The following is a 12,988-nucleotide window of genomic DNA, read 5'->3' as shown; positions in this document are numbered from 1 at the left end:
ATAAATTATATGAGTCAAGATAGTATTTAGATACTTAACATTTTTCCTATAAATAGGTAGATGTTCATCATGATATGGTGGTTTTTGCATGCATGGATGGGTTGAATGTTAAAGAAGAAATGAAAAGTCTTTCTATTCTGTTAGAGGAAAGGAGAATTGTTTACCTACTGTTTTTTTAATGTTTGACATCTTAAAATTATAATTGAAGTATAAAAATTTATTTGAAAGATAATAAACAAATCAGAATAAAATAATTTTATAAATAATAGAGTAATATTAGATAAATATTATAAATAATAAGTCTGTAGTTATTATTAGGGTCGCCCCCAGTCTCATCTTCCACTTCCTCTGCCTCTCCCGCCGTGATGTCAGTTTAGGTAGGGAATTCAACCTCTTTTCCACTATTACTAACTACCAACTTTTTTCTCTTTTTGTTTCTTGTATTTTATTTTTTCACTACTAAATCAGAAAGCAAACCGGATATATGAAATGATCATTTTATACTATCTTGACTCGTGTTCTTATTGATTTTTAATGCTAAAAAGTAAACTGTGATACTCGTTTTTATTAGTCCACTGTAGCATCGTCATTATATTGTGTTTGATCAGCATACTTTATGTCGAGTTTTGCGAATATATTTTGTTCAAATTAAGAATTAATGTTGTTAATTTCATTGCTTGTTTCAGTTCAATTGAATCATTTTCATGTTACAAATTTTTCTTAAAAGCAAAATAGAATATCAGAGGTTATGTTTACGGTGAGATGGGATCCGGGGCAAGGATACACTTCGTATTTGGGTATGGAAGAAAATTAAAATAAATTGTGAATAATGGGGCTGGAAACTAGGCCAGGTTTGTATGTTTAAAGGAAAAAACTCACGTGAAGTTTTTATGTAAGATTGATGGCTATTAAATGATAATTTTAATTAAATTTGTTAAATTATTTAATAATTTTTATTTATCAATTATATATGAAAATATCTATATATAAATCTTCACCATATGAGTCTCTTAATTCACTCGAATAATCAACACATTCATTTACTTAAATAAGTATGGAATTGTGTATTAGATTATTAGTCAACGACAAATTCACATATTAGTCATTGTTCTCAAGGGAGATACTTGAGAGTCTGAGACACCCAAAAATGTTTCGCCAAAAAAGTGGAAATAAGCTAGCTTTTTTTTTTTTTGGGTAATGTTTAAGAGAGACCTAGTTGTGCAAAAAAGTTATAGCTCATGTAAAAAAAAAAGGGTTATAGCTCATGTAAAAAAAAAAAAAAAGTTATAGCTCATGTAAAAAATATAGTCATACCCGGAAAATGATTTTGTAACCTTTTTGTTTTGAAGAATGTTATCTAAATTATTTTTCTGAATGATTTTTTCGCACATTTTTATTTTGAATATTAAAAGTAATTAATAAAAATTTTGTCTTTTATATATCATAAAAGAAAAATAAACAAAAGAGATATGCACAAAAAATAATGCAAACGTTGTTTTTCTTTTGGTTTTGGACAAAATTTTGTAGTTTTGTATTATATCAAATTTTTGTGGACTTCTATCATATCATTTAGAAATAAGTATGACTTTTGTGAAGATTTAGAAAAGTTGTAATCAGAAAAAAATATTTGATATTGTTTTATTTGTTTTAGTTTACAATTAACATTTTAAATATATTTTCATTATATCGTTTTAAATTGTTATTAACAAAAATTGACTAGCATGGTAATACTTGATAGATATGTTTAGGTTTTAGGATTTAGATAGAGTTAAAACTAACGTAACAATATTAATATTCGAAACTACACTACAAAAAAAGGGTTTAAAATGGCATTTATATTATGGCGATTTTAAATAACCTCCGTAATATTCGAGTATTACGAAATTTTATGATGCTGCCATAATTAATTTACATAAAATGGTAGTTTTTGGTGATTTTGGTAGTTGAAACCGCCATTATCGGAGCACATTGTTTAAAAAAAGCCCAAACGAAGGAAAATGCGAAAAGCATGGCAAACCCAAATATCTTAAATCGACTGTGTTACCCCAACAAGGAAAACCCTAACGCGCGTTGCCACCACTGTCAAACCCGAAAACGACGATCTATGCTCTGCTCCACTGACGATCTGCACTAGCGATTGCTCCGATGATGTTCTGCTCCAGCGATTGCTCCGGCTACGATTTTCTTGGCGTTCTCCTCCGACGAGATTGTGTGTTGTGAACTAAAACGGTCTGACGATCTCCTCTAGCAATGTTCTCCTCTGGCGGCGCGTTCTCCTCCTTCAGCGAGCTTTTATGATTTGGCTTCGATATGAAGATTTATCACTGCTCATCTCATCACTGTCATTCATCTCTACGCCATCGCAAGCAACACCGTTGTCACTACCTTCTACGATCTAGTTTTCAATCTGGCTCATCTCCTCGCCATGGCAACGCTGTTGTTGCTGCCTTCAACAAGCTTCTACAATTTGGTTTCACCATTTCTATCACTTCTAATAGGTAACGCTTCGTTCTTTTAGATCTACTTCATGCTCTAATAGGAAGAAACAAAGAATGCTGGTTCTGTTTTTATTATTGTGTATTTTAACTTTCATTGACCTTTTTATGATGTTGTTGTTGTTAGCTTGTTATTGCTGCATTTTCTGTTGTGTTATTTTTTTTTTTTTTGCTTCTGATTTTATTTAGTTTGAGACCTAATATGTCCTATTGAACTGATTAATCTGCATCATTTGTCCAAAATTAGTACAAAACATGGCGTGTGTGTGTATTTTCTGATGTAAGTGTTTGAATTATGGTTAAATGCAATAATGAAGAGATATGAAGCACTGCTAATCTCAAAAGCAAATAATAGAAAAATGAATTATTTGTCTTATATCCATGTTACTAATGCTTCCAATAATAACAAAAATAGATAAATAAAGTGAAACCATATGCTGAAAAATTAAAGAACCGCAATCATTTTAAATTAATGGATACGGATTTTGCAACAACCCCCTCTTTTCTCTCTCCATAATGTTGCCATAGTAAAGTTATTGTCAATGATATAGTTGAATTGACATTGAACTTGATTGTGATTCCTTATCTGATGAGGCAGGCAATTTTAGGCCACAAAGTGCAATAAAGAAGGATGGGTTGTTCTTGTAACCAAATTAGCAAGTAAATACAAGAAATTCAGAATACCAATATACCATCATGTTTTTGGATAATATACAGCGTGATAAGCATATAACTTTTAAGCCTTGATAACTTTATGTGTTCAAGTAGCTAATTGCACAATTAACTTTGATTTTCTTTTTCCAGCAATGGCTTGATGAGAAAGAGAAAAATTTTCAGGATACAAAACTGGGATATCAATGTACCTATAGGTAGGTAAACTTGTCAAATTTAAAAAAATGTAGATTGTGAATATATTAGTGACTAAATTTGTTGATGTTATTACAAACTAAAGGTACAAGATATATGTAGAAGGTGCTACATGGTCCGTCAGTGAGAAATACATAATTGCATGTGACTCAATGACAATGTTCATAGAGCCTCAATACTTTGACTTCTTCACAAGAAACATGGTACCTTTGCAACATTATTGGCCTATTAGCACCACCAACATGTGTGAGAACATCAAGTTCGCCGTCGACTGGGGCAATTCCCACCAAGACAAGGCACAACAGGTTGGAAAAAGAGGAACATATTACATCATTCAGAATCTCAAAATGAAGTATGTGCATGATTACTTATTATTGCATTTATCCATTATTTGCCTTATATTTGGTGTTTACATTATATAACTTTGGTTAAAGGTAAGGTAAGTGGTGGATATGATGCATTCTGGTCCAGATAAAAAAGAGATAAGGAGAGATATCAACATTATTGCCTCATAAGGAAGAAGGAATCAATTTGGTGAGCACTCTCATTGCTTCTTCAAGCAACATAGATTGAAAAACTCAGTGGCCAAATTCATTGTTCCGCTTCTTAGTAAGTTGTATCTTTAGTCTATTTCTGATGGTAATTATTTGTGCTTATTTATATATATATATATATATATATATATATATATATATATATATATATATATATATATATATATATATATATAGAAAATAGAAATCTTACGCATATAATTCGATATTATGTTGCATTTTGAATCTATTACTTTGACATAGTCTAGTATCTGTTAAGTATCTTTCTTCTCGGTATTGAATTTCATGTATATTTAAACTTGAGCTATTTTTGTGTCATGACAGTTTTTCACAAGAGAAGTTGACAAAAGAAAGGCAGAAAGGCTAGAAAAGCTTCAAGCAAAACATATGAAGCTTCAAAGAAATGTTTTTATATTATTTCAATTTTGATTTCCACTTTCCAAATTTTATTCCATCCAAAATTTTAAGCTTTGAATGATGTGAATATAATTTCTGTCTTTCAGTATTGTCATCTCAAGATTTTTGTTTTGAATAAGAGATTAGTATATATCTAATTCTGATATCCATGTTTCGGTTATCAATAATAAACCAGGGTCAATTTTATTGGCATAAAATTTTCATCTCGTTTCAGGGTAAATGTCCCCATAATTCACGTTATGGTATTTTTCCCTCTCAATTATATTGAAATCTGAGAAGTCCTTTACTGGTATATTTACTAAGAATTACTTAATTTGCAAAGTTGCTAGTTTTAAGAATAAATGCATTACATATAGTTGTTTTTGCATTTGATTTTTATAATTATATGTTGGTGCATATAGTTTGGAGTATATTCTTTTTACTAGTTGATATGGTTTGTTAGGATTTGTAAATAGTCTGGTGACGGTGTGACGCTATACAATTGTGTTTATCAATAGTTGAGAGAGAGAGAGAGAAATTATTCTTAAACAATTTGGTATTAACAATTAAGTTCTGAATTTTGTCATTTTTTTATGTTTTGGCCTTTCAGGGACAAACTCTATTGTTTTCCCAAATTTTCAGCCACAAAGCTATTGGGTATGTTATTTCATATTTCTGGTTCCAGGATTTGTAGCTAATTAAAAGTATGTTGTGTTTTTACAAATATCGAAAGCTATCAGTTTAGATATATGGAGTAAACTATTTCTAACAAATTTATAACCTGTATGTGAAAGAAGGGATAACAGAGCCAAGAGCAGCATAGACCAAGAGGTTCAAAATTTATCTGAAAGGGTCAGCAAGAGGATTCATACATTAAAAGAACGCATACCCGATTGCAATAAGGTGTGTCTTTACTCACTAGTGTTCATTATATTCCTAACTTTATTTTTCTCATTGTGAGTGCCAATAATGTATGTGCTAGATTGATAAAGCTTCAACTCTTGATGATGCAGTTGACTATCATAAGACCCTGAAGCTTCAGTTGTATGTCAATTTTACTATTAATTAATCCTCTATCAAGCTAATTCAAGTTCATAATTAGTGTTGAGATATCTTATATGTATAGAAAATTGTTGCATATGTATATGTTTGCAGATAATGTCAATAGGGAGAGGAATTTGTATGCCATTGAGGCATTGATGATGTTCCACTTTCATCAATCCTACTCCACCACTTGCACCGTTGTCAATCACCAATTCTTCCAATCTAGATGTCTCACATGTTCAAGCAATCAATGATGGTTAATAAGTTTCCCTTCACCAACACAGAACTAGCAGCCGCTACCCCTTTAAGTTCACCAATTTATTTTAGAAATTATATCGAGAGATAAATTATTAGCTAATAAGATTTACTTGTCATGTGATATAGTAGGAAATTATAGTTCTTTTCCTTGCATTTGGCTACTATATAGTTTTATTATGTTTTTCTTATTATAGTTAAAAAATCATGTTATGTTTGATACTTTGTATAGGAGTTATTATTTTTTATTTTCAATACTAAAAAATCATATATTATGTTTAATACTTTGGTTATGAGTTATATAATATTTTGTTTATAGATTATGATTTTTTGTTATTATGAGATTTTAATAAAAAATTATTTGTTTAATGAGGTAAAAATGACGGTAAAAACTGTCTTTTTAAACGATTAATAAATGTCACTTTTAACCGGTAAAAAAAGCAGTTTGTAACTGCCATTTTAAACAACATAAAACATCATTTTAACACAGTAAAAATGGCGGTTTCAAATGCCGCTTTAACCAACCAAAAACACCGTTTCAACCTGGTAAAAATGGCGATTTTAAACATTGTTTTAACCAACCAAAATACCACTATGTCATGGTAAAAATGGTGGTTCAAACCACCATATTAACCAACCAAAAACACTGTTTTCACCCTGGAAATAATGACAATTTGAACCGCCGTTTTAACCAACCAGAAAATGCCGTTTTATTTAGAAATAATGGCGGTTTGAACCGCCGTTTTAACCTATCTAAATACCACCATTTTAACCAGAAATTGTGGCAATTTTCTGAAAATCGTTGTAATAATCAAAAGGACGCCCAGAATTACGTTACTTTCTAAAACCGCCATTTCTGGTAATAATAGCGGTTCAAATCGCCATAAATACAAAAAAAAACTATCATTTGTACCAGATTTTTTTGTAGTGCTAGTCTAATATTATCATGTCATATGATGGCAATATTGGTGCGGGTATGATTGAAAAAACTGCTAGTATGGCAATACTTGATAGATATGTTTAGGTTTTAGAATATAGATAAAGTTAAAATTAGTAAACAATATTAGTATACATAATCTAGTATTATCATGTTACATGATGATAATATCGGTATATTGAAAAAATGCTAACATGACAATACTTGATGGATATATTTAGGTTTGAAGATTTAGATAGATTTGAAATTAGTGTGACAATATTAATATACGAAGTCTAGTATTCATGTCACATGATGACGATGAATGTATGAGTATGATTGAAAAAACTGTTAAAATGGAAATACTTGATGGATATGTTTAGATTTTAAGTTTTAGATAGAGTTAAAACTAGTGTAACGATATTAATATACAAAGTCTGGTATTGTCATGTCACATGATGACAATATTAGTGTTTGAGTATGATTGAAAAAACTGCTAACATAGCAATATTTAATGGATATGTTTAAGTTTGAAGATTTAAATAGAGTTAAAACTAGTATGACAATAGTAATGCACGAAGTCTAGTATTGTCATGTCAGGTGATAACAATATCAGTGTATGAGTATGATTAAAAAATTATTAACATGGTAATACTTGATGAATATGTTTAGGATTTAAGATTTAGATAAAGTTCAAACTAGTGTGAGAATATTAATAAACGAAGTCTAGTATTATCATGTCACATGTTGACAATATCTGTATATGAATATCATTACAAAAATTACTACATGGCAATACTTGATGGAAATGTTTAGGTTTTAAAATTTAGATAGAGTTAAAATTAGTATGACAATATTAATATACGAAGTCTATTATTCTCATGTCACATGATGACAATATGAGTCTATGAGTATGATTAAAAAAACTGTTAATATGGTAATACTTGATGGATATGTTTAGGTTTTAAGTTTTAGATAGAGTTAAAACAAGAGTGACAATATTAATATATGAAGTTTGGTATTGTCATATCACATGATGACAATATTAGTGTCTGAGTATAATTGAAAACACTGCTAACATAGCAATACTTGATGGATATGTGTAGGTTTTAAGATTTAGATAAAGCTAAAACTTGTGTTACAATATTAAGATACAAAGTATGGTATTGTCATGTCACATGATGATAATATTAGTGTTTGAGTATATTTAAAAAACTACTAACATAGCAATACTTGATGGATATGTTTAAGTTTTAAGATTTAGATAGAGTTAAAAGTTAAAACTAGTGTGACAATAGTAGTACACGAAGTCTAGTATTATCATGTCGTAATGACAATATCAATGTATGAGTATGATTGAAAAAATTGCTAATATGGTAATACTTGATGGATATGTTTAGGATTTAAGATTTAGATAGAGTTCAAACTAGTGTGAGAATATTAATGGACAAAGTCTAGTAGGTTTTTTTCATCTTTTTTTCTTTCTTTTTTATCATTGAAAAATTACTTACATGAAAATACTTGATGGATATATTTAGGTTTTAAGATTCAGATCAGTTGAAAATTATGTGACAATATTAATACACAGTCCAGAATTGTCATGTCACATGATGACAATATTAGCGTATGAGTATGATTGAAAAAACTACTAACATAATAATGCTTGACAGATATATTTAGGTTTTAAGTTTTAGATACAGTTAAAATTAGTGTGACAATATTAATACACGAAGTCTAGGATTGTGATGTCACATGATGACAATATCTAGTGAATGAATATGAGAAAAAACTGCTACTATGACAATACTTGATAAATATATTTAGGTTTTAAGATTTAAATAATGTTAAAATTAGTGCAAAAATATTAATACACGAAGTCTAATATTGTTATGTCACATGATAACAATATCAGTGTATCACGTATGATTGAAAAAATTGTTGACATGGTAATACTTGATGTATATGTTTAAGTTTTAAGATTTAGATAGAGTTAACACTAATGTGACAATGTTAATACACAAAGCCTTGTATTATCATGTCACATGATGACAATATCAGTGTATAAATATAATTGAAAAAACTGCTAACATAAAAATATTTGATTAATATGTTTAGGTTTTAAAATTCACATAAAGTTAAAACTAGTGTATAATATTAATACACAAAGGGCTTTTTTATACAAATAAATATATAAAAATGATTATTTTTCTAAATAAGCTCGAAGAAAAATGGTCACCAACATGTAAAAGGGTCATTTACTACTAGCGCTTGCGAAATGGAAATATCTCTCATGGCGGCCGCAAAATGGATAATGGATAGTTGACACTCTAACACACGCAAAATAGAGCGCACGCAAAATAGACAGAGATGATAAATAGTAATAAAGAAAATATAGGAAAACAATATATACTATGAACAACGATTTAAAAAAGGAAGGGAAATTTGAATTTAAAATTCAAATTCTTAATTAATTAAATAATTATTAACAGATTTTATGAGGAAAGAGAGTAGTACTCCTTTTCTTTATTCATCTCCTTCTTCTCCTCTCACCTAATCCTCAAGCCCATTTCTCCCTCTCTTTTTTAGTCCAATGGGCCGTTCTCTCCTCTTTCTATTCGCGGCCTTCCTCGCCGTCCTTGTCTCCACCGTCTGAGACCCCGACAGAGAAGTTATGCACCTTCCTTCCGAAGCTTCCAGATTCTTCAAGCGCCTTCCGACAACAGCGACAACGTGGAGGAAGGAACTTGCTAGACCATTTTAATCGCTGGTTCCAATGGCTACTGAAATTACAGACATCAGGTTCCGTCATTTTTATACTTCCGTTCTTTCAAGCTTTATTTTTTTTTTCCTTTTTATGCTTTTCTTTCCTCAACGCTTTTCCTTGTCAGTATTTTGTTCCTTCTTTGTTTGACTGTTTAGTATAAAATTGATTAACTGTTGCTGGATATTCATTTTATTAGGTATGTGGATGGTTATTTTTCATTCTAAAGTGGATGTTTATTTAATTTGGATTGGATTTAAGTAGATATAATAAAATTTAATAGATCTTCATTTTACTAGGTATTGAGATTATTATTTTCATTCTAAACTGACGGTTTTGATGGAAAAAAAGCTTGGCGGCGTTGAAACTGGCTAGTGAGGGAGAGACCAATAGCGCAGTGAGGGTTTGGAAAGAGGTATGCAGTGGTCAAAAGGTTAAAAGTGTAAAATGTGAAAGTAGAATTTTTGGGCGGATAATTTATGATGGACTAATTTTTTTTTCACTTTCTATGGGTCAAAAATGCAGCCTATTATTCACATTGTTCAAATTCTTGGTTGTCTACCTAATGGAGTCGATGATGATAATAATAATAATAATAATAATAATAATAATAATAATAATAATAATAATATTTAAATTACAACAAAATAAAATATCACTACAAAATATATTCACATTTTTAATTAAATGTGTAAAAATATAATACTCATCTATCCAATTAAGAATTTTCTCGACATTTGTTTCACTCGTTAGTATCCCTCACCTTTATCAAATTATTCTAACAGTGAAATTTTTTAGAAATGTTGTAACCCTTCCTTCTGCGTGTAAGCCTCTTAGTCCCTTCCATCATGTAAATAGGGTAAATTATAGAAGTGTTTGAATTTTTGTTATTTTACTTTTATTTTTAGTCTTCTATTTTAATAATTTAATAAAAAACAAAAAATAAAAATAAAAAACATCTTTTCAGTATTTGATTTTTTATTTTTTAATATATTTTTTTTACTTCTAAAATCTTATTAAAAAAAAAGTAAAAATACTAATTGTAATGATCAATTAAATAGCATGTTCATTATCTACCATTTTTAATTGATCATTGCAGTTAGCATGTCTACCATACCTACTGCTCATTCAAAATTTCATGATTTTTTTGTATTATACTTTGTATGAATTTACATTATAATATCACTCGTATTTTGATAATGTTACTCATTCAAAAAAAAATCTTAATCGATAGATGAACATCATATTTTTGCACATCTAATTGAAAATGTGAATATATTTTGTAGTGATATTTTATTTTGTTAAAATTTAAATATTATTATTATTATTTTAAATTATTATTATTCAGCACGGTTATTATTACTATTGTTATAATTATTTACTATTATTATTATTAAAATAAATAAAATAAAACATTAAAAATAAAATTTAAAAATAAATATTAAAAACAAAAATAATATTTTTTTCTCCCTTTATATATATATATATATATATATATATATATATATTATTTAAAATTTTAGTTTTATTTATTTATTTTATTAACTTAAATTACTTCTAATTTTAAATAAAAACATAAAATTAATTTTATAAAATCAACATAGTTTATGATTATAATTCAAACACTACAAATACACAATACCAGTCAATTTTAATTTAGTACTATTTAAGGTGATACATAAAGATATTTAAAAGAATATTCATGTAAAGAGGATAATTAAAATATAAATATATATAATATTAAATAATTTAATTAAATATGTCAAATTATTAAATTATATAATTGTTCTTAATTATTATTTTTATATAAATACTTTCTTAATTATTTTTAAGTGAATAGTCACTTTAGTAATTATTTTTTTATTGATTATTTCATTAGTAAGTTTATATGGTCATATAATTATTTTTATTGATTATTCTATTAGTACGTATGAAAGTAGTCAAATTTTTGTTAATTTTATTATTGGAATATTAAATATTTACTCAAGCAATTTTTTTACTGTCCATGTACAAATAAGCAAAACTCTTGTTATTGTGAGACCGAAAAGGATACTAATGTCATTTCAATATTCAAAGAAAGCATGCTGGAAAAAAAAATGCTTGGTAATTGGTAATAAAGATTCGTGGCGAAACATGGGAGACAAGGAAAGCGACAACAATGTGTGGACACGATTCCGTTTCTCCTTATACCGTCAATACTTTTTTTTCACTCATTGGTCATTCTTCTTCAACATAACATAATTTGAGCAGTTACAATTTTCTTTCCTTTAATGTCATTTCTAGATGAAAAATGTTATTCCACAACTATAAAATAAATAATTATCCAATAACTTATTTTGTGAGATAAAGTGTGAATTTTCATTTTTTTCCCTTAAAGCACGTTAATTCCTCTCTTGAAATAAGTCATTGAATGATGTAATTATCTACAGCTTAGGTCTCTTTAGACAAGGCAAAGACAAAATAAAAAAGGATGAAAGTATAAGTAAAACAGAACAAAAAAACAGAAAAATTCATGAGCAAAAACAGTAAAATTAGCTCTCATCATTCTTTTCATATGCCTCATATCATTCTTTACAAAGGAGGGAGCTCAAAAAGCAAGCAAACCATGACAAACCAAAATATAACTTAACAAGCAAGACCAAAACGATAAAAACAAACAAAAAAAAACAAAAAAAACCCGAAAAGAACAAAAATAAAATAAAAAGAGAAAAAAATTGCTGCTGAAGAATTAACAAAGTCAGTAGTAATAATAATAAGTGCCTTCCAAAATGGAATGGGGAAGAGACTCACAAAAGACCACTCCTCTTCCTCAAACCGTTGCCTTTTGCTATATGCATTAGTAGTAATAGTAGCTTCTAGAAGTAATAGTAGTAGTAGTGAAGAAGATGACTCGTTGATCTGAAATCCCAAATTAAAAGGTGGGTATTAATTTAAAAATGAAAAATGAAATTTCAAAGCCAAAGGGCACCAGCTTCTTTGAGAAGAGGGACCAAAGTGCCATTGATATGGCAGGCCATGACCCTGTCCATGGTACCAACAAGCTTTCCACCGATAAAGACGACGGGGACGACGGACGAGGTACCCAGGAGCCTGATGAGAGCCCTCTCGAGATCTTTCCCGAGAGGGTCCTCGTCAAGCTCATGGACGGCGGGATTAACTCCCATGCCGCAGAAGAGGCGCTTGATGGCGTGGCACATGCAGCAGCTGCTTATGCTGAATATCACCACCGCGTTCTCCGACGCCAGCCTCTCTATCCGCTCCAGCGGGTCCACTCCCACACCCACCATTCCGTTGTTCCTGCTTGCTGCCACATAGTTCCCCCACGAGGCCGTTTGGTAGTGCATTATCACAATGTCACAAGCTAAGGTTTTGTTTGTGTGGAAGCAAAAATAACAAAGCAAGGGAAAGTTGAATGTGGTAATGTGATGGATTATAGAAGAAGAAGAACAACAAGGAGAAGAATGTAATGAGAATATATGATGAGTTGGTTGGTATTGTGTTTGGTACTTTGGTGGAGGGGGAGAGGAGAGGAGAGGGGTGATATTTATAGAGGTTGAATTTTGGGGATATGTAAAATAAAGAAATTAATTAATTTAAGGGAGAGAATATCTCACACAGGATCACATCTTAGGGAGTGTGACTGCTTCAGTGGATCATGTTGTTGTTTGTTTATAGTATTCTAATTCCCTTTGCTTCTTAA

At 29.5% G+C, this 12,988-nt stretch overlaps 1 protein-coding gene across 1 annotated transcript; it reads right to left on the bottom strand.

The window, feature by feature from the left end:
* Window positions 1-11,970: 11,970 nt before the first annotated feature.
* Window positions 11,971-12,701, bottom strand: LOC130936800 (glutaredoxin-C7-like). Its single transcript, XM_057866949.1, has one exon. The coding sequence runs from the start codon at window positions 12,630-12,632 to the stop codon at window positions 12,240-12,242; it is 393 nt and encodes a 130-aa protein (XP_057722932.1). The 5' UTR covers window positions 12,633-12,701; the 3' UTR covers window positions 11,971-12,239.
* Window positions 12,702-12,988: the final 287 nt, after the last annotated feature.

The sequence above is a fragment of the Arachis stenosperma genome, chromosome 6 (assembly GCF_014773155.1).
Source record: "Arachis stenosperma cultivar V10309 chromosome 6, arast.V10309.gnm1.PFL2, whole genome shotgun sequence".
NCBI classification, from domain to species: Eukaryota; Viridiplantae; Streptophyta; class Magnoliopsida; order Fabales; family Fabaceae; genus Arachis; species Arachis stenosperma.
This window is presented reverse-complemented; position numbering and strand designations above follow the sequence as displayed.

What these genes read in the sequence shown, in the direction of transcription:
- LOC130936800 (XM_057866949.1), bottom strand. Translation starts at nt 12,632, where the DNA reads ATGCACTACCAAACGGCCTCGTGGGGGAACTATGTGGCAGCAAGCAGG.